General features: G+C 42.2%; 1 protein-coding gene across 1 annotated transcript; it reads left to right on the top strand.

The window, feature by feature from the left end:
• Positions 1–4,425: 4,425 nt before the first annotated feature.
• Positions 4,426–13,254, top strand: rrp36 (ribosomal RNA processing 36). The gene is made up of 8 exons (XM_042103695.1): positions 4,426–4,544; positions 5,874–6,393; positions 6,667–6,808; positions 10,151–10,217; positions 10,326–10,430; positions 11,473–11,547; positions 12,222–12,339; positions 12,792–13,254. The coding sequence occupies exons 2-8, from the start codon at positions 5,880–5,882 to the stop codon at positions 12,938–12,940; spliced, it is 1,170 nt and encodes a 389-aa protein (XP_041959629.1). The 5' UTR covers positions 4,426–4,544; positions 5,874–5,879; the 3' UTR covers positions 12,941–13,254.
• Positions 13,255–21,202: the final 7,948 nt, after the last annotated feature.

The following is a 21,202-nucleotide window of genomic DNA, read 5'->3' as shown; positions in this document are numbered from 1 at the left end:
AGTGGAAAAAAAGTATTGAACACGCTAAGAAAATCAGTGCATCAAGGCAAAGAAAGGCAATGAACCAGTTGAAATCTGTAAGTAGTTGAAAGAAATTATCCCTCCAATCTGTGCAAATTGATATAAACTGGGTTTGTAAAAATTGAAGGGTTTTTGTTACTAAAGTGTCGAACAACAAACATCTCAATTTGAATTTCCCCTTGGGGATCAATAAAGTATCTATCTATCTATCTATCTATCTATCTATCTATCTATCTATCATGAAGGGTAAAAGAAAAGAACTCTCCTAAGACCTTCAATGGAACTGGATAAAGATGTATTTCAAAACTTCAGAATCTTCCAGTAAGCACCTTTGGGGCCATTATCAAGTGGAAGGAACTTCACTCCATCCATCATCAACCAACCAAGCACAGGAGCTCCTTGCAAGATTTCTGACTGCGGAGTCAGAGATATAGTCAGAGAAAGCCCAAGACCCAGGGGCCACTCAGGAAGAGCTCCATAAAGACTTGGTGGCAGCAGGCACCACAGATAACAATTATAGGCAATGCACTCCACCGCCATGGCCGCTATGTGTATTCTTACTCCATTACTGAAGAAAAGCATGTTGAAGCTCGTTTAAAGTTTGCTACACAACATTTGAACAAACCTATGAAATACTGGGATAATGTAGCCTGGTTAGATGAGAGCAAAATTTAACTTTTTGGCTGTCATACTACATGTTTTGAGGAGAAATGGCCTATCACCCTACAAACAATATAATACCATCAGTGAAGTTTACAGGGTGGAAGCATCATGGTGTGGGGCTGTCAGATTCCATAAGAATTGAAGGAACGATGAATGACACTATTTACCGGAAGAATCTTGCCATCCGCAGTATGATGAGGATGAGGACCTTCCAGCAGGACAACGATCCAAAGCATACAGTAAAGGAAACTCTTAATTGGTTTCAGAAGAAACAATTCAAGGTGTTAGATTGGCCCAGTCATTCACCTGACTGAAATCCAGTTAAACATTTGTGGAGAAGCAAAAAAGAGAGTCCCCCTGGAATCTGTTTAGAAGAATGGGCCAAGTATTCAGACCTGAATACTGCGGACAAAATGAGCAGACTGACAGCAATCACAACAACCAAACATTTACCTCGAACTGTTCTATACACACAACCAGTTCTTCTTCATTACATATTGCATAGCTCACACATGGCATGCATTGTTGTTTTATTTATCATTATTTCTGAGCCTTGAGGGGCTGAAGGTGTTTCACTGCCAACCAGGCAACGTGGAGTCTGTCTCTGTGTGTCTGCGGTGTTTGAGCTGTCTGGAGTTCCCCCTTGTTAGCCATGTGCATCATCTCCCCATAGAGAAGTGCTGGAATGTTCTGCTCCCAAGGCAAGCTCAAGTAACATTAATCAGCTGGTGAGACCAATGGGGGATGTTTACAGCAATATCAAAACATAACTCCACTGACACTGCAGACAGCTATCTGATCATGACATGTTAAGAACCTTTAATACCTCAGTTTTATTATTTCATCATTATTATTTTATTATCATCATTATTATCAGTAGTGATACATGAATACATATTGGTAGTATTTATTAGTGGTATATATTTTGTTGCCCTTAATTTTGTTCTTCTGACAAACCTTCTGTGGTAGGCTACTCATACAATGTGTAGTATATAAATATTATATTTATATCATCAATCATGTTGTGTATAAATACACATACACTATAAAACACATATAAACCATAAATGTGTACCCATAATAACTACCCTCACACTTCACACGTCTTGGTGAGATGTTTTCTTCTTTGAACAAACGTAATAAAACATTGTGGGATCACTGGGATGACAATGGGTCTCTTTGATAGTCTCTCTCTCCGAGACATGAGACAGAGTGAGAGAGAGGTTTGGCAAGAGCTTAACAGGAGACGCATGCTGCTGCTGCTGCAGCTACATGACCTTAAATTCCAGACCATCTAGCTCATCCTCCTCTCCAATGCTGACAGTGTTTTCAGGCAGAACAGGCAGAACAAAAGCCTCTCTTAACTATAGTGATGCAACTGTCATGTCCCGGTGAATTGCCCGTAGGGAAAAACAGAGACAGAGAGAGAGAGAGAGAGAGAGAGAGAGAGAGAGAGAGAGAGAAACGAGTCAGTCTTGCAAGGCACATGTTGTTGGAATTATTGTTGGGTCTGTTCCTAAGCAACCGCAAGATTTGGAGATTGCAGGGAAATTGCAGACTGTACCCTGTCAAGCGTAACCTACTGAGTCATGCCGTATGTGAATAATTAATGGAGAGTGTTTCACTGAGGACATTTCATTATTTAATTTATTGGTTTTAATTCCTTAGAGATGTTACAGTCATCTGCTCCGTTCTGAAATTGCTCCACGTACATGGAAGTCAAGCATCCTACAGTTGCAAAAAGATGGTGCGCAGGACAATACTTCTAAATTAATACCCTATTAGATTTTCCCCTCATTTTTATTTCCAGCAGCATCAGGGGCGTTTCTAGACTTTAAGGACAACCTGGGCTTAGCCCGGCTGGACCGGATGTAAATTTAAAGATTATCTGAGGATTTGTTTTTATATACTGTATATATACAGTACATAAAAGATGTTATTATAGTAGACAACAGACTACATTAGACTGCCCAAATTATTTATTATTGAATTACTAAGTACATATACGTTTAAGTGTGAGGTTGCATGTAATGTATCATTATAAGCAAATGTTCTGCACCTCCTTCTGTTGATCTCCCTTCTCTCTCCATCACCTGACTGCTCTTTTGTTGTTTGATCTATGCCAGAAATCTACCAAAAATACAGTAAAATGTTTGATGTTAAAATGGGATTGCACACACACAGAGAGAGAGAAAGAAAGAGAGAGAGAAAGAGAGAGAGAGAGAGAGAGAGAAAATATCATAATCACCTCTTGCTATTGTTTTCTGTTGTTCTTATCACTAGCTGTTCTCTTCTTCATCACTCTCTGTGGTCTCATCAGTTGCTTATGGTTCATCAATTACTGGTGTTTCTCTGTCTTTCTCACATTATCTCCTTGCACTAGTCTTTGGCATCACTTGCTGTTTTTTTCTCATCAGCAGTTCAACTGTTCTTGTCCTTCTAATAACTTGCTGTTTTTTTTCATCACTTCCTGAAAGCTGTCTCAGCCCCCTCTAGATATTTAATGGTTTATAGTTTGTCACTGTTAAAACATCTCCCTTACAAAAAATCCTACATTGCAGGCCTACTGTGTATCAAAACGGCATTTTTTTTGTGTGTTAGAGAGTGTAACATCCTCGTCTGCTTCTCAGAACATCAGTACAAATGTTCCCTTCTGGCTAAATGTAGTTATTTAAAGCTGAGTGTAATACATCTCTCTCTCTCTCACTCGCTCTCTCTCTCTCAAAAGAGCACTGAAATGTGTCGTGCCAATTAACCTGACCAGATGCCTTGCAGTTGCCTAATTCTTGCTTGCTTAGCCTACTAGCAGGGCTCAAAATTGCACCAGACAAACTGGTAAATATTGAAGTTGGCTAGTAGACAGAAAATACGGATTACCTTTTGAATGGCTGGTGGATCTCGCCACTTCATTTGTCAGTGACTAGTAGATATTCTCATTTCAAAAAGTTAATTTTGACTCCAGCTTAGTGTTTAGGCTACTAAGGATAGCTTGCTTACCCTTTGCATTTCGTTTGAAAACGCCAAACAGTTTCAATTGTTTTTTTGCTGGCCATGTCAAGTCTGCTTTCTCAACGTAGCCTACTGCAAGACCTATACGCTGAACCACCCAGTGACTAGTTGACAGCAGTATAACCAGACCAGACCCGCGAAGCGACCCTCTGCCGCTCTCCAGCCACCCCCAGCCCCGCCCGGCCCGGCCCGGCCCGGCCCGTTTTGCTTCTCCTTGTCAGAGTTTAGTGTTCGGGATTCCTTGTTCTAACAGGCTACGAGGGATAGAACGCACAACTAAATAAAAAAGTTAAATAACAATTTTGGCTACCCGGGCTGAGCTCAATTTACCCCGGGCTGAAGCCCCGGTAAAATCGGCTGGTGACGCCCCTGAGCAGCATGATACTGCACTCTCTCTCTCTCTCTCTCTCTCTCTCTCTCTCTCACACACACACACACACACACACACACACACACACACAAAGAGTATGGTTCCTAAATCTCTGATTTGTATTTCAGGTATCAAAAATACAGTTCTATTGAAATGACTTGAGAACAAAATGTAAAATAAATGATTTATAAAAAATTAATTAAAATGGCGGATAAACTCTTCGTGTGTGTGTGTGATACTTTCAAGAAGAAGTCGGTTATTTTAAGATTTAGTTTGGTTTTGTGTGGATTATGATTAGGGCTTTAATAATCACAGCTGAACTCTCAATATTTGACCAACTACTTCCACCTCCTGGCTATTCATGGTTATCACAGCTACAACCACCACAACATACGCATGCGCAAACGCAGCAAACACAATCCACGTGGGTAGCTAACACGCTCCTGATCGCCGATGTGACACAAAGATAGAATTTCTCCAAGTAAGTACTAACATCGTTATGGCATTTTATATGTATTGTACCTAAGGATCTTGACACAATATTGTGTATCAACGAGTTGCGGTTCTTGTCAAATATGATTTTTTTGGCTGGTAGGCTATAACAACATGTATGCAGGCCTTTCTGAAGCCTCGGACTGTATTTGGGAGCATCACGGACATGGAGCTCCTAGTTCCTACGTGGTTTAGGAGGTTGCATCAATAAGAATGAAAATGACAACCTCTCTTGTTCCACAGCAGGCGTAGTGTGTCTTTCATTGCAAGGCTGGGTTTGCAGTTTATGAAGATACTAATTAGAGTTATATAGTCAGCTGCTGGTTAACTTTCGATAACGACGTTAAGTTGGGTATCATCTAGGTAGGCTAACATCAAGTAACTTCTTTGAGACTTGGACGGAGGTATGTGGGGTCAATGCATGGAGGACATCATCGAACCTTAGGACTACATAGCCTAAATACGTGATTGTAACTTGACGTTATTTAAACCTTAAACAAGTTAAGCGAGTTTCCTACGGTTGACGTTCCTGAGATTGGTCAGATCTGTTTTTCTTTTGATAAGAATAATAACAACCGTGGTATAGCCTACGTGCTGTGTTTCAAAGATGATGTCTCTGTTCCAAGTGCTATTATGTTCCACATAGGAATGAAACTTTGTCTCAGACCTGGAATGGAACAAATATGGGGGTTAGCTTCTATTCGAAATGTTAAAGCCCATTCAGTGATGGAAATAAACGGTCTTGCTCAAAACGCCACCAGTTAACGTAATTTTGCTCTCAATCAAAAGTTTGAAGTTGTTAACTACCGTAAAAGGATATGTCTTTTACAATGATTCAGCCAGACCCTTCTAAGACTTTTATGCAAGGACATTGTTGTGGACTGCTTTATTCGTCAAATTGCTCTAGAGGGCATAAACGACATCTCACTGTATGTATTTGCAAGAATTCTGTGAAATCCATGTCCCAATATATTCCTGCTAGATACTCTCATATATCTAGCTTTTAGTAATGTATTGTTTGTTAAACTGTGTTGAAAGAGCAAACAATATTATATTCTTTGAAAATCTTAAAGCCCCTCAAAACCTAACATGTGTGTTCTAGGCTACTCTTCAAAATATTTATTTCCTAGTGTATGATTTCTGCCTATACTGCCTGTACTGTATCTTATAGTATTATCTATAATATCACTGTCTTCCCTTCTAATGTTTACCCTGCTGTTTGTAAAAAAAAATGCCCCAAAAACTGGAACTACTCTAAAGAGCCCAAGTGTAGGCCTACTGTGTAGTTATTTGATTCTATGATATTTCTTGTTTTCAGTTCCCAATGGCTCTTCGGAAAAAACAGAAGGTTTGCGACCTAAAGCAAAGCCAAGGCGCAATGAAATCAAACACGACGAAAAAGATTCCCCAGATGCAGGATGGTTCAAGTGACGACGACGATGATGAGATGGAGAGAAACTTTGCACTGCTTAGTAAAAAGAATGCCCTGTGGAAGGCAGAGGAAGAGCAGAAAGGTGAGGTAGAGGAAGAAGATGAATCTGTAGATGAAGACGAGGAAGAGGAGGAGGAAGATGATGAAGAAGAAGATGAGGAGGAGGAGGGGGAAGAAGACGAGGATGAAGGAGAGGACGGGGAAGGTGTGGAGGAAGCAGAAGATGACGGTGAAGATGCAGAAGAGGAGGAAGAGGATGTTGAGGATGCAAACGTTGCAGTGAGCGGAGATGCTCAAGATGAGGAGGAAGAGGATGAGAGTAGCTCAGGTGAAGAGCCGGAGGAAGAACCCACCCAGGGAACCAGGCCTCAGGGACAACTGGAGACTGAAGATGATGTCAAAAGAGGTGTGAAGCTCTTTCATTATCTCTGTAATGACGTGTACTGTTTTTAAGACAGTTCACTAATAGGTAATCCTTTCATTAATTCATTATAAATTAATTGATTTTTAATTCTAATAATCCTATAGTATGCAAGCAGCGTTACTAAACACGCTGGTATTTGCTGGCTACATCGACTCTTCAGAGTTTAATCTAAGTCAAACAGACAACTTAGTTGTGCATGTTTGTTACCATGACAGACTTTGTCAACTCCATTTTTTACTTTGCTTTCCCTTGTAGAGTTATCAAACATGTCCTTTGAGGAAATCATGCAACTACAGAACAGAGTTGGGATGAAAGCCTACAACAAAATCGCATATGGCACAGACACAGGCAGGAGCAAGAAACGCCCGGACCAGATGAAACGTCTGAATAAACACAAGTGAGACACCGCTCTCTCACACATTCTGCACACACACACACACACACACACACACACACACACACACACACACACCAACACAAGTGAGAGCCAGCTCTCTCGCACATTCTGTATACACACACACACACACACACACACACCAACACAAGTGAGAGCCTGCTCTCGCACATTCTGTATACACACACACACACACACACACCAACACAAGTGAAACCCAGCTCATCTGCTCACACATTCTGCATACACATATGTATGTCACATACATACATTTGGATGTACAGTAGTGTTGCACAGTGCACCGATACTACAAAAGTATCGCAATACCCTGAAATTAAAAATGTCACTGCCTAATTTTATTAGTATCGATACTTTTGAGAATGACCGTGTTCTTTTGAAGTAACATGCGTGTGCACAAGGCATGCTAGAGCCTCCTCCCCTAATCTGTGGCTGTGCGTCTTTTCTCCTCACACACACGTAAGCGCAGCTGTCGTGCTATAAACAGCGAGAGATGGCTGCTAGTTCCAGTGATTCTATGGTAACACATAATAATAGGCTAATATGAAGTTCATTTGCTCACTTGCATCTCTGAAGTTTGTGTTGCTAACCTAACTAAGCTGTGGGATTTTGGTCATTTAGGCTTACTATTTGGGTTCAATGCAATTATGATCAATGCGCAGCGAAGCGGCGGTCATATAGGTTTAGTCAGTTTTTTTTTTCTTTTTTTCGCATGTCCAAATTTCCGTCAAGGATTCCCGGGACACTGAAAGACCGGGGTACACGAAACTTGGTGGGCATGTAACCCCACATGGATAGCATGGAACCATCGTTTTTTGTTTTGATCTGTAGCCCCCCTGCTGTACTGGACCCCCCGAAAGGAGGGTAGGGCAGACACAGTTTTCTGTGAATATCTCGAGAACCGTAGGACCTAGGATGACCAATTTTTTTCTGTATGTTTGCCTCCAGGGGTCATGTTAACCCATTCCATGTGCACATATGTGCATAAACAGATACACACGCACACACATACATTCACAGTAATCATACGTATGACACATACTCACACAGTAGACATATGTACGCATGCATGCACATGCACAAACACACATACGCAGACAAACACACAAACACACACACACACACACACACACACATAAACATAAATGTGTGCACGCACACAATTCAAGAATTTCTCAGAATTAAGACCAGGCAAGATGGGGTTGGGGTTGTATAAAATGAATTTTACATGTGAAATCTATGAACTAATCATGTTTTGGTACTTGTTGTCTAGCAGATACCAGTGAGAATTGAGTGTGGATAATGCAATTTAGTGAGACAGTTAGAATCATATAGGCCTTTCAGCGTGATTTATTTTTGTGGAAAAACGTGCTGGACGGCGGTCATATTTTGTACCACTCTGCGGTACATCTAGTTTAGAAATAGGCTAAGCAACCATGGCAAACTTTTACATCTGAAGAGAGATCCTTGCTAACTATCCCGCTAGCTCAGGTCACGTTTGACAATAGTGCTCGCTAAAATCATTAATGAACATTGCAAGACACTTATCTCTTCTATGATCCCAGAAAGTTTCTTCAACTTGTACATTTTGTTTTTACATTTATTTTATCTAATGACTTACAAAACATAATTAATTGCATCCACATATCCTTATGCGCTATGTGCAACTTTTATTCACTAGACTAAAACCGTGAGACAAGGTTAATTTAACCACGTATCTCTTAAGAGTCAAGCAGAATCTGGGATGGCCACTGGTGTGCAGTGATGCCAGTAACGCGTTACTAAGTAACCTAGAGCGAACAAGAACACGCAAGCCAGACCGGACTTCAAATCGCGTGTGCATCTGAGTTTAACGCGCACACAACGGAGAGGGAGAGAGAGAGGAGTGGTGCGTGTGTGCCTGCAAGCGCATCCAAGACAGAGAGCATAGTCTGTTTTGCTAAATCAACCAGTTTTCAGTGTAGGTGGGCTTAGCTTATATCTCTTTTCTCCCGAACTTAATTAATCAGTTCAGTTAGTGTATCTAGGAACAGGATCGTCATGGCAGTCAGTGCCCCTCAAAAAGGAACATTTAAAACCCATTTCACATCAGACTACAAAAAGTGTACCCAATTGTCTCATAAGAGTAAAACATAATGATAGTCTTGCACACTGCACTGTTTATAACAGTGACTTTAGCGTTGCTCGTGGCGGGTTAAATGATTGCAAAAGACTTGTTAAGGTGAGTTTAACAAGTGTAATTTAATTTGCATATTACTCAGGCCTATACTACATGGCTAGTTGCCAAGGCTACATGAAAAGGCCAAACTACCAAAAATCTACATATTTTACTATCACAATTTCTATCAATAGGCCTTCCTTATTTGGTGTACTGACTAAACATTATTGAACAAACATCTGAATTTCAGTATCTAAGTAGGTTAGGTTGGGATGTCTGCTATACATTGTTGGCATTACTGTTGAAATGCACTTCCAGTATAGTGAGTATTGGCAAAACCGGTTATCATTTTTATGTTGAGGCGGTGGGGGTGTTGGCAGCTGCTGAAAGTAACTAATAAAGTAACTTGTAATCTAACTTAGTTACTTTTAAAATCAAGTAATCAGTAAAGTAACTAAGTTACTTTTTAAAGGAGTAATCAGTTATAAGTAATCAGATTACTTTTTCAAGGTAACTGTAGCAACACGGCTGGTGTGAATGATCACACTACAGTATATTCAATATTACTGATGATGTCAAGGTGGTGGGGCCCCCAAATCAAATACATTTTTTAAAAAGTATCGAAGAAGTATCGCAAGTATCGCAATTCTTGACTTGGTATCGAAATCGCAATTCTTGACTGGTAAAACATTCATTTTGGTATCGTGACAACACTAATGTACAGTAATGGTCTCTGTGAGCGTATACACCCATCCAGAGTTACTGAAAGATTAGGGAATGATTGTGAATTTCTGTGCCAATACTGACAATTTGGGCAATAACCGATACTGATACTAATATTTTGTCATTTTTAGGAGTTTTTTTTTGTTATAAAAGTATATTCATTGCATTGTAAAACATATAACTGAACCATTTTCAGCCCTTCATAGCACTATTTCTGAACGTGCCAGTCTAATAACAAGGCAGATACCATTATCAATTCACATAATGAACTGTGTTCAGTGGAGAACTGTGTTGTGGAACTATTTAATTATCATGCTTTCTCTTTCAAAGTTTTTGACGAAAGAACTATTTAATTCTCCTCTGAGGTACCCAAGGTAATGAATACATTGAAATGCTGACGTACGAGATTGGAATACATCTGTAACTGCTGCCTTTTCCTCTCCTAGACCACAGGAGATTTCCTCCAAGCAGCGGGTGCCCTTCCTCAGGAAAGTTGTACCTGTCAAGAAAGTGGTAAGTCGGGGAGAGCTACTGTGACACTGCCAAGCTGTGCTGACCCTCTGTCAAGGAGATGCCGCCTAATGAGCTGAAACTTTTATTTCTCTGCCACACTCCACACAGATATCGCGCGACCCTCGCTTCGACGACCTCTCTGGTGAATACAAGCCGGAGATTTTCACGGAGACCTACAAGTTCATCAATGACATTCAGGATCGAGAAAAACTGGTAGGCTGATTGTGAAACTTTGCTGTCTGTGAAACGTCACAACCATAAATTTATTGAGATATCTGGGAGTGGTGTGTGTCAAGGAATAGATTTGGATGCAGAGCTAGTGAGCGGAGCGCGAGGGAACGAGGAGCGGATGGAATTTTGTTGGAGCGCGGAGCGCTTTTTAATTTAGAGGCCGGAGTGGCTGCTCTGTTCCGCTCCAATTTCACTCCGATACCGCTCACACCATGAGTCTGAGGCATGCCCAAATCCACCCAGATTTCATGTCTTCCTAATGAAACCAAGACTGTTAAATTTCAAAGATATTGGCCATAGTAAGTTTGTTGATGGGGATGGAGTTTGCTAAATATTTTAGACAGGAAACTGAAAGTCATAGGGCCTACAAGTGTACTATTCCTACAAAACAACTAGATACTAACAATGTAGAGCAAGAACAACCATGTGGGGACACTGTTCCAGTGAACAGGAAGAAGACACATTTCACAGAAACATGAGTGTGCTACGGAGAGCAAAGAAAAACGTGAGCAATTTGAATATGCTTCATATCAAGTAGGCCTAAGGCTGAAATAAAACTTGGATGCTAAGCCTGTATTCTTTCGGCAATTAATCACACTGATCCCTTTAGTTTTAAGCTTATGTGTATTGACGTTGCCAAGCTTGTTCGTTGTTGAACTATCGGTGTTGCATTATCTTTATTGCAAAATAAATGTCCTATGAGTGAAATTGCCGTTGCTCTTACAGTAGTTCTTTGGGATTTAAGTTTTCTTAGGTGACAATTCGGCGTGTAGATTATTTCTTCCTCTTTAAATTGGAGCGAGCGTGGAGCGATTTCACTGGAGCGGGAGGATTTTTAAGTGGAGCGGGGAGTGAAATTGAGCGGAGGAGCCTGACGTGAATTTGAGCGGAGGAGCGGCCGAGTCAACATTCGAACATTCGCACCGCTCAGCCCTGCTCACTATCTCTGTTTAGATGACATTCATTTTTAAGCAAAATACTTTTTTTTTGGTACTGTAATTTTTTTTAACGTTTTTACTGTCAGATGGTGAAGAAGAAATTGAAGAAGATCAAATCTGAAGACAAAAAGGCGGAGCTGAAGTTCCTGATGAAGAGGATGGTAAGTTAAGTTGTCAAGGAGACTGAGGCATTGACCGTTTCTTATCCACTCACAATCGTACTCCTTGAAATAACCTATTCTAATATTCTGCGTTATAGGAAATCACAGCTTAGTTAAGATGCTTTGCTGCCAATCATATTTCATGGTTGGAACTCACTGTACTATCTAATGCATTATGTTCCTGCAAAAATGATATCTTCATCAGAGATATCACATTTATCTCCCAATAAGTTAGCCTGTTGTCTCCTTCGGTCATCTTATGTTGTCCAGGTGGTTTGACCCAGTCTCAGAATAATATGATAAATTCTGAATTATAAATTATAAAATATGTTTGTAGTCCAACATTATAAGAACACCATCAAGAGTCATGTCTATATAAATCTAATGGTAGAGTTCATGTCGAGAAATGTCTATATCATCTTGAGCATGAAGCTCTTAAGTATAACTCAGACAAGTCTTTAATTGTTAAAGGTTTTGTACAAAACAATGCAAATAATGAAAAGATAAACAATACAAGTATAAATGAAAGAATAATTAAAGTAACCCCTTCAGATGGATACAGAAAAAAATAATTATAAAAAAATGTAAAATTATTTGATATTAGCATTGTCTTGCCATTGCCTAACTCCAAACGGTTGCCGTTCTGCGGCCGTTTCCACGGCACCTGTCTCCAGGAGAACCAGGAGCGCGAACGCAAGAGGAAAGAGCAGCAGCGAGAGAAAGAGCTGCTCTTCAAGAGGAAACAGCGGGAGCTCGTGGGCCAGGGACACAGACCCTTCTTCCTCAAGAAGTGTAAGTGGGGCCTTTCACATTGCCTTGTTGTTGTGATTGTCCTCGTCCTCGTCTACTCTTTTTCTTTGTCTGGGTTTTCATTCTACCTTTTGAAAATGGCAGAAAATAATGCTACCAGAAGCCGGTCTTAACGATTAACTCTCTCTCCTTTCCTCTTCCTCCCCTCTTCCTCTCCTCTCCTCCTCCCCTCTCATTCTCCTCCCTTCTCCTCCGTCTCTTCCTCCTCCTCTCCCTCCCCTATCCTCCTCTTTCACCTCATCCTCTTCCTCTCCTTCCTCCTCTTTCTCCCTCCTCCTCCCCTCTCCTCTTCCTCCCCCCCTCCTCCTCTTCTTCCCCTCCTCCTCTTCTTCCCCTCCTCCTCTTCTTCCCCTCCTCCTCTTCCTCCCCTCTCCTATTCCTCCTCTCTTCTGCCTCTTCCTCTCCTCTCCTCCTCCTCCTCTTCCTACCTGCAGCGGACAAGAAGAAGCTAGAGTTGGCCGAGAAGTACAAGGACCTGAAGAGAAGCGGCAAGCTGGAGAACTTCATCGCAAAGAAGAGGAAGCGCAACGCCACCAAAGACCGCAGGAGGCTGCCCAAGAAGCACAGTCAGCCGAGTCGCTGAACAGGGACTCTCTTACTGCCGCTCTGTCCTGTGATTGGACCGTTGAGATGTCAGTCACGTCTGAGACTGGTGTATTGTGGCTGACTCTCTGTGGATGTACATAAGACTTTTTTTTTTTTTTTTATGTGGTTTCAACAAAGTGGTTTCTTATTGTGAAGTTGATTATGGGACTGCTGCCCAGCTGTGATGGATGATTGCGTCCCCACCATTTACACAGAGAGCTTGTTGTTTACACAAATTTGAAGCCTTTGATTTCTGTATGTGCATACTGTACACAAACAGACTACCAATAACATAAATTATGTGTTATTGTTTGAAAGTTCTCCAAACCATTTTTTTCTCCCCGGAGTGTGTATGCTGGTCTAACACCAGGGGGCGCCACCCGTTCAGCGCAACAATACAAATTGGCTTTTCTAAGAAAAACATGTTTGTTTTTGTCTTGCTTGTAATCAGTTCCCCAACCTATTTGGAGCACACAAACAAATGCTCAAACTATCATTTTACAGTAAAGAGTGCCCTGCAGGGCATTCCAGTGATTGGGGAAGACTGGGGCTATGCCAAAGATGGTTGATTACGAAGATACTTCATGAGAGGCCATTTCCTGTCCCTGGAAATTTATGCAAATAGGGTAGCAGTACACGCCCCCGCACAATTATGCAGTGATCGGGCTCTCTTTTTAACATTGAGGTCTATGGCAGAATCCAAGAACTTCCCAGAATTTGTCAGAGCCTTATTTTTCTGAGCAATGAATGCACATTTCGGACACGGTATCATGATCTCCAAACCCTCCTCCCTATTTCAGTAGAATGTCGTAATAGTATGACCCTCCAGTCGGGAGAAAATCAACATTAATGAAGGTGTACACCAAGTTTATTTTGTACTCCGGCTTGTCTGTCGTGAAACCGAGGCGTTCAAACGTAAGTCATACGTCAGTGACACGCCCCTGTGCAGGCGGGAACTGAACCAGAGCCCGTCTCTGACTGAACTCCACTTTGCCCTCATAGACATGAACTAGGACGACCCATCTTGCTACGCATTCATTGTCTTTGGCTATGCTATGGAGAGGTGACAACACCACTCAACATCCTCCCTTTCCCTTTTGAACTTTGAACTTTGAACTGCATCATAAGGAGACATGTGAAGCCTAGAAAGGTCACATGAATACGGTCACTCACTACACAGAGTGCACTGCACTGAGTTCTGCAAAATACAATGCAGCTACAGAGAACCCGTTCATCAAGATTGAGAACAAGACTACAGTTGTAAAGTAGCCAAGTCTATAATTAGCATATTAGTATCTCATTAACGATTATAGTTGTTAGGACAGTTTTTGTCATTACATGGAAGCGGGAGGGACGCAAGCCCTTACCTCTCCTAATCATTCCTAATGGCACTTGCAGTCTATCATGACCTTGTGAGGGGGGGGGGGGGGGGCACAGTGTAATTACCAGTGTCTCAGGCTGGGGGCTGAAATGAATCGGCATCTCTCGTTCGCTATTAATTGACGGGATGAGTGCGACGATATGTCTTCCTAATCAGTTCCGCTCAAAGCGGTTGGCTCATACTTCATTAGGCTACCAAATGATGGGGCGTGCCTGATGTTCAGATAATTTAAGGAGTGCAGCTGTCTCCAAAGATAAGGTAAGAAAGGTAGATATGGTGTTTTATTTATGCACTTTTCTGTCTTGTTCCTTTTTAGTAAAAATGATTCCCCCCCACCCTTCCTTATTTATTTAGAAATGTTTATTTGTAATCATCAGTGATCCAAGATTTCTTTGGGGGATGAGAATATCGCCAGTGCCCAATTAAGTCTCCATTCTCCAGGCTCTCTTAACCTTTCAAGTCAGATGACATTTGGCTCAGCAATGGCCTGCCACAGAGGAGCAGAAGCATCTTAAAGGAAGCGTTCATGACTGCCATGCTATTACCAGAGAGGCCTTAAGAGCTTGGACCCCGTGGTGAAAGACTTTGTCCACGTCATGCACTAATTAGGATTCAGTGTATGACCAAGACATGGGAGCTGCAGGGGTCCATGATGTGCTGTCAGCGTGTAATCTACTTTACAAAGGCTTTCGTCATGTGCATTAGCATTCGGGCTACATCATGTGTGGTTAAAGGTGCAATGTGGAGGTGGGTTTTTTTTTTTGTTTCTAAGTTTCAAACATCCAACAATTACGGACAGATAGCAACAGAATGTGAAGAAATGACTGCTTTGAGATCAACAATGTCACAAAATTGCCTATGCTCTGTGTAGTCCAGATATCCACTTAAGTTACTGTAGCATGCAAACCAGCTAGCGCCCGGATGGGCCAGCTCCCTTGTAATACCATCCGGGACCACCGCTGTATTAAATGCAATGCAAGTCAATGGAGGAGTAGTCCACACCATAGATATTAGAAAGCTAGATACCGCATTGGGCTCCAGAACGTACGTAAATAGTGACGCCATCTTGGTGGGGGCAGCAATCACTGGAGTCCAATGGAGGAGCATGTGACTCTGACTGGAAATCAGACAGGTGTCTGTGATTGCCTGCAAATGTTGCCTATATAGACAATAAAAGTGCCAATATGGCTTCCGTGTTTACGATGCCGCCTAATAGAACTCGTCAGTCAATCTAGCTTTCTAATATCTATGGTCCACATAGTTTGCACGGACCCCTTGGTGAAAGACTCTGCCCACATCACGCCCTAATTAGAATTCAGTGTATGACCCAAGACATACGGCAGGGGTCCATGAGCGGTCAGTCTCAGTCTGTACTTTACAAAGGCGCTCATCATGCATGCACATGTGGCATGTGGCTAATTACATGATTAGCACTCCTCATTGGTGATTAAAATTGGTTCCCCATCCCCCCCGCCTTTTGTCAGGTGTGTTTTTCTCTTTGTTTTGTTGTACAACTCTTACAAGCCATTGTGTGAGCGTGTCTTTTGGGGGATGATGAATCTCACATGAGTCTTTTTTTTTATTTAAGTATGTTTTTGGGCTTTTTATGCCTTTTAATGTGGGAGAGAGAGTCGAGGTGGAATCCAGAAAGGACCACGGGGCGGGAATCGAACCTGGGTCGCCGGCATACAGTGCAGGTGCCCCAGCCAGTTGCGCCACAGCTGGGGCCCTTACATGAGTCTTTTTGATGGGTTTTGTCATTTCTCATTAGCTTGCTGCGGTCATGTCAGGCACGTCTGGTTATTTCAGGTATGGAAGCCCATCTCTCCTCTCCTCCTCACTTTCACTCACTCTCTCTTATCTCCTCCATCCGATAACTGGGAGTGAAGGAGGCCATTTGTAATTTGGTTCTGAGCAGCTTTAGCTAAATCCCCACCAGCATCAGTGTTCTCGGTGTCTCTTTTTCATACACTTGTCTTTTGTTCTCCATCTTGCTCTGTTCTCTTTTCCCTGCTATGACCAGATTTATGACATTGATTAAATCACTAAGCAGATTCTAATGAGATACTTGAATGTTCTTTCCAACTGAACTGAAACTCACAGTTTTTTTCTTCTTCTCTTCTCATCTCCCAGGAACACAAATTTTGTTTTCCCTGATGGTAATGTTGGTACCACATGAACGAAGACCCAGTCAGCCAACAGAGTTTTATCTGCAATGATGGGCATCACAGAAGAGACAGCATGACTTAGCATACAAAACCAGCTGCTCTAAACAAGAAAATAGTCAGTCAGGGTAAGTATTCAGGCTGACATTTGGCATTAGCCATCTCATCTTTCGCAGACCATACTGAACCAGACCCTGGTAAGTCTCAACCTGGTAATCCAGAGCAGATACTGTAGCTACTGACACAGGGATACAGAGCTGAATAGTGAAACACTGCACGACCATAGAATGTCCCTTTATCTCTAGCCGTAACCACACAGATATGATGCAGTATACAGGAACAGAATGAAATAAAAAAACAAACATGTCATGTCGCATAACAGAAACATGAATATAAAAATCTTAAGTTCTGATTCCAATACTCATCCCTTAGCACTAAATGGGTATCGAATACCTTTAACATATACACAAAAGGGGTAAGTTTTACATTTTTGTAGCTTTAACAACTAGTATATGAAAGGATAGAGGAGGCTACCTAATGTAGAGAAATAAGAGTATTGTAATGAACTGAACCTAGCTGTTATAACAGTGAAACTCCCATGATGCTGTGCAGTGTGTATATGTGTAATAATGTTCTAAGCCATGCGGGTTGACAATGTTGTATGTCCTGTCTGTCGTGTCCATAACTAGGGTTAATTGGTGTGTGTTTTAGATGCAGCCTAAAGTAGATGTTCAGTGCTGGGGCATAAGTGTCAGGTATGACCCAGTATTATGTGTTCGTGTGTTTTGGTGCGAAACCAATAAAAAACATTCTAAGACAACCTTGCAGTTTGTTACAGTATATTCAAACTTATCTCCCTGGCAGATGTGATCTTTCTTAGTGTTTGGTTGAGTCAGATCCAAGATGGAATGTGGACATTACTATTCAGCACAGGGAAGCATGTATCTATGACAACAAGAATTCCACGTGTTCAGACATCTATCCTTTGTTCATAATTGGTGATGGATCTCCTCCCTAAAGCCTTCAGAAGGTGTGAAATGATCTGTTGTTTGTGTTTTTGCTGCTGTTTTTCCATTCCTACCTTGTCCATTCAAAACTTCTTATTCCCTATATGCTGTGTTTTAGAAGCTATTTCACTCCATTTCACAGTAAGGGTTTCAATTTATGTTGTTTTGGGTTTTTGATGGCAGGATAAAGCTATCACGTATGTTATTGAAGGTCAAGTCTACACTTCTCATTCAGTACACTGTTTGTCAAATTCTGCTGATTCCTCCTTGCGGTAACTCCATCTCTCCCCATGTTCATTTCCAACCCGAAGAAATAGACGGCAAAGAAGGCCATTATTAAATTCGAAATCTTCAATTGTTTTTCACAACAATATTCATTTCCATTTGGTTGATCATCCTTTCATGCCATAAATAATGGACAAAACATCAGTTCATATGTCCATGTATACTGGGTTCACCAATGAATGGTATCATGCCATGATACGTTTGTGAGGAACAGAAGCAATCAGAGTCTGCTTGTGAATGGTGGGGGTGGGGAGCAAGAGTGTTCGCTCTCTCTCTCTCTCTCTCTCTGTGTGTGTGTGTGTGTGTGTGTGTGTTTAAAACTAAAAAGCCTATATTAGAGTGTGTGTGTGTGAGAGCGAGAGACAGGCACACAAGGAGGTGGTGGCCGTTAAGTAATTTCCGTTTCCAAGTGTCGCTCCGTGCTAGATAAGGCAGGCCAGGATGTGGAGTATCCGGAGCACTATTTCATTAGTCTCATCCTCAGAGCTACTGTGTGAATTGGATCCATTATTCATGGGGTGTCTGCAGACCTTCCAAACCAGTCCGGTAAGTGTGTGTGTGTGGGGGGGGGGTCAATGGTCAAGTGAAACTGGAGGTGTGTGTGTGTGTGGGGGTGCGTGCTCACACATGTGCGCATGCGTGCATGCTCACACAGGTTTTGCATCTGTGCACTTCACTTACTGAGTTCATATACACTTCAGCAAACTATCATTCAGCATTAATTCTGTATATGTGGTTTTAGTGGGTGAATGTGTGTATATGTGTGTGTGTGTGTAATGCTTTTGCATGTAGTTTTACGCCATTAAATGTTGTGCATCCATAAATCATATTATAGGTAAATGATTGTGTCAGTTGGACCTTGTTCACTTAATCATGAGTGACAGCAACTCAGATGATGTGTGCAGTCATGTGTGTGTGTGTGTTTGTGTGAGTGAGTGCAAGCTTGAACTATTTAACTTCATCAAACATAACTTTAAATGTCATCTTTCAGTTGAAGGTGTGTGGGTGCGTGTGTGTGTGGATGCATATGTTTGCTTGTGAGTCTGCGCCTCTGTGTGCATGTGTGTGTGTTTACAGTCTGTCTTCGCAGCACACAGTATCCTAACTTCATTTCATCATACTCCTACACTCGGTGTCCAATACATCCACACACTTAATCACAGGTGCCCCACCCCAACACACACACACGCACACACACGCACACACACACACACACGCACAAACCATTTCATCTTACTCACACTCTGTATCCAATAAGTACACACACTTAAGCACACCCCCCCCCCCCCACACACACACACACACACACACACCCTGTCCTCTCTGGGGCTCATCTTCTTTATGGAGGTCAGAGTCCTCTGAGTCCCATCCTCCTAAAATCCTTCATAAATGAGCTCGGGGAGACACAGATGCGCTCTCTCTCTCTCTCTCTCTCTCTCTCTCTCTCTCTCTCTCTCTCTCTCTCTCTCTCTCTCTGTACCCCCTCTCTTCTTCCTGTCTTTCTTTTCTCTCCCTCAATCCTCTCTCTCTTCTCTCGGCAACAACACTTTAGGGAACACTTGTCATCCATTGATCCGCAACTATACTGTATGGATGAAATGAAATTATTTCTGAATATTAAATATATTCTTTGCAAATCCTTAATAAGAAACGAATGGGCACTGATCTACAGTTATTGATACAGAGCATGGACCAAATAGATACTATAGCCTTAGGGTAACACATACTCTTAATATACGTTACTATTCTGTTACTACATATTCAGTGTACTAGAAGTCAATAAGCTCTACTTTGATCCATACTATATAACCTTAGATCAACAACCAGTTGTTAAATGTGCAATGATTAAACGTGTTACCCATTCATCTCTCTCTCTCTTTCTCTCTCCATCCCCCCATCCTCCGTCCTCCCTTTCTTCCTCCACATTCCTCACTCTCTTCCAACCCCATCTCCAGCCTCCTTCACTGCCTCCATTCTACTATTTCTTCTCCTTCATTTTGCCTCTCCCTACATCTATCTGTCTGTCTCTTCTACCCCCTCTCCTGCCTCTTTCTCTTCTATTTCTCCTTTCCTGATTCCCTCTTCCCTCCCCTCTTTATTTCTCTCTCTCTCGTTCACCTCCTTTCCTCTCCATCCATTCTAAATCACTCCTCTTCATTCATCTATCTTTCTTTTGCTCCCTCTCTCTATCACTCCTTCTCCATTCCTCTCTCTCTTTTTTCTTACATGGCTACTTTGCCTCCATGGCAACTCCATGGTGTCCTCACAATGTGTAACGAGCCCCCCCTCCCCTTTCCCAAGAATTTGATTATGTCGACCAACTATCTGCCCTTCTATGCCAAAGGCTGTCAGTGTTTATGCTAAGGCCACTGTGTGTGTGTGTGTGTGTGTGTGTGTGTGTCAGGTAGCACATAAGAAGAATTTTCTGAAAGGGGAAGTGCTATTTTCAGCATTCCAATATACTGACTGCCCCTTCTCAAAAACAAGTGCACACTAACACAAACTACCTATACAGATAAAGACAGAAGCTGGGGGAATAGACAGCATTCACATGGAACTAGTTAAGAGCCAGGTGTCAGGGCCGGTGAGGCCAGGTAAGGGACTGTGGAACTAAAAGTAGACTCAGAAGCTGATTAAAGGTTAATTAGGTTTTAATGTTGAAGAACACAAAAATAGGCAGCCAAGCGGCAAAACCACTTGGTAGGCAGAGTCAACTTAGTAGGCGAAAAAAGCACAGGCAGCAGTACAGGCAGAGCTCAAGCAGATCTCCAGAGTGGCAAAAAACAGGCAGAGTTCGGTACACAGGTAGGCCACAGGCAGTTAAGCAAAAGGGCTAGGCAAGACTCACGTGTCAGAACAGGCAGAGGTCGGTAACAAAGAGCAAGCAAAGTCCAAGCAAAGGTTTCCAAAAAGGCTCAGGCAAAATCACAAAGTCCGAAAACAATTCTTGGTCAAAAAACAGTTAATCCAGCAAGAACATGAGACAACGCAAGAATCCACACTGAAAGATGTGACGATCTGGCAAAGAGTGTTACACATGGCATGGCTTAAAAGCCATAGCTGACAAGGAGAGTGGCAGCAGGTGTAGCAGAGCAAACACAGGTGATTGGACGCCTCCCTTGTCAGTCAACCAAAAGCCAGGGCAGAAGGAGCAGCAGAGCAGCAAAGGCATCTCAAGTCACAGGCTAGGAATTGAGGCTTCTGGACCGGGTTGTGACCATACCCCCCTTCCGACGGACGCCACCAGGTGTCCCAGTCAGGGCCTCTGGATGCTGTTGGTGGAACTCAGTGATCAGGGTACGGTCTATGATGAACCGGGCAGGAACCCATCTGCGCTCCTCTGGACCATAACCCTCCCAGTCAACGAGGTACTGGAAGCCCCTGCCTCGACGACGTACCTTCAGGAGCCTTCTCACCGAGAA

The sequence above is a fragment of the Alosa sapidissima genome, chromosome 9, assembly GCF_018492685.1.
Source record: "Alosa sapidissima isolate fAloSap1 chromosome 9, fAloSap1.pri, whole genome shotgun sequence".
NCBI lineage: Eukaryota > Metazoa > Chordata > Actinopteri > Clupeiformes > Clupeidae > Alosa > Alosa sapidissima.
This window is presented reverse-complemented; position numbering and strand designations above follow the sequence as displayed.

Excerpts from the sequence above, each read along its gene's own strand:
- rrp36 (XM_042103695.1), top strand. The coding sequence starts at position 5,880 with ATGGCTCTTCGGAAAAAACAGAAGGTTTGCGACCTAAAGCAAAGCCAA. Across the intron at positions 10,218-10,325 it reads TTGTACCTGTCAAGAAAGTG|ATATCGCGCGACCCTCGCTT; the intron begins GTAAGTCGGGGA and ends CACTCCACACAG. Across the intron at positions 12,340-12,791 it reads ACCCTTCTTCCTCAAGAAGT|CGGACAAGAAGAAGCTAGAG; the intron begins GTAAGTGGGGCC and ends TCCTACCTGCAG.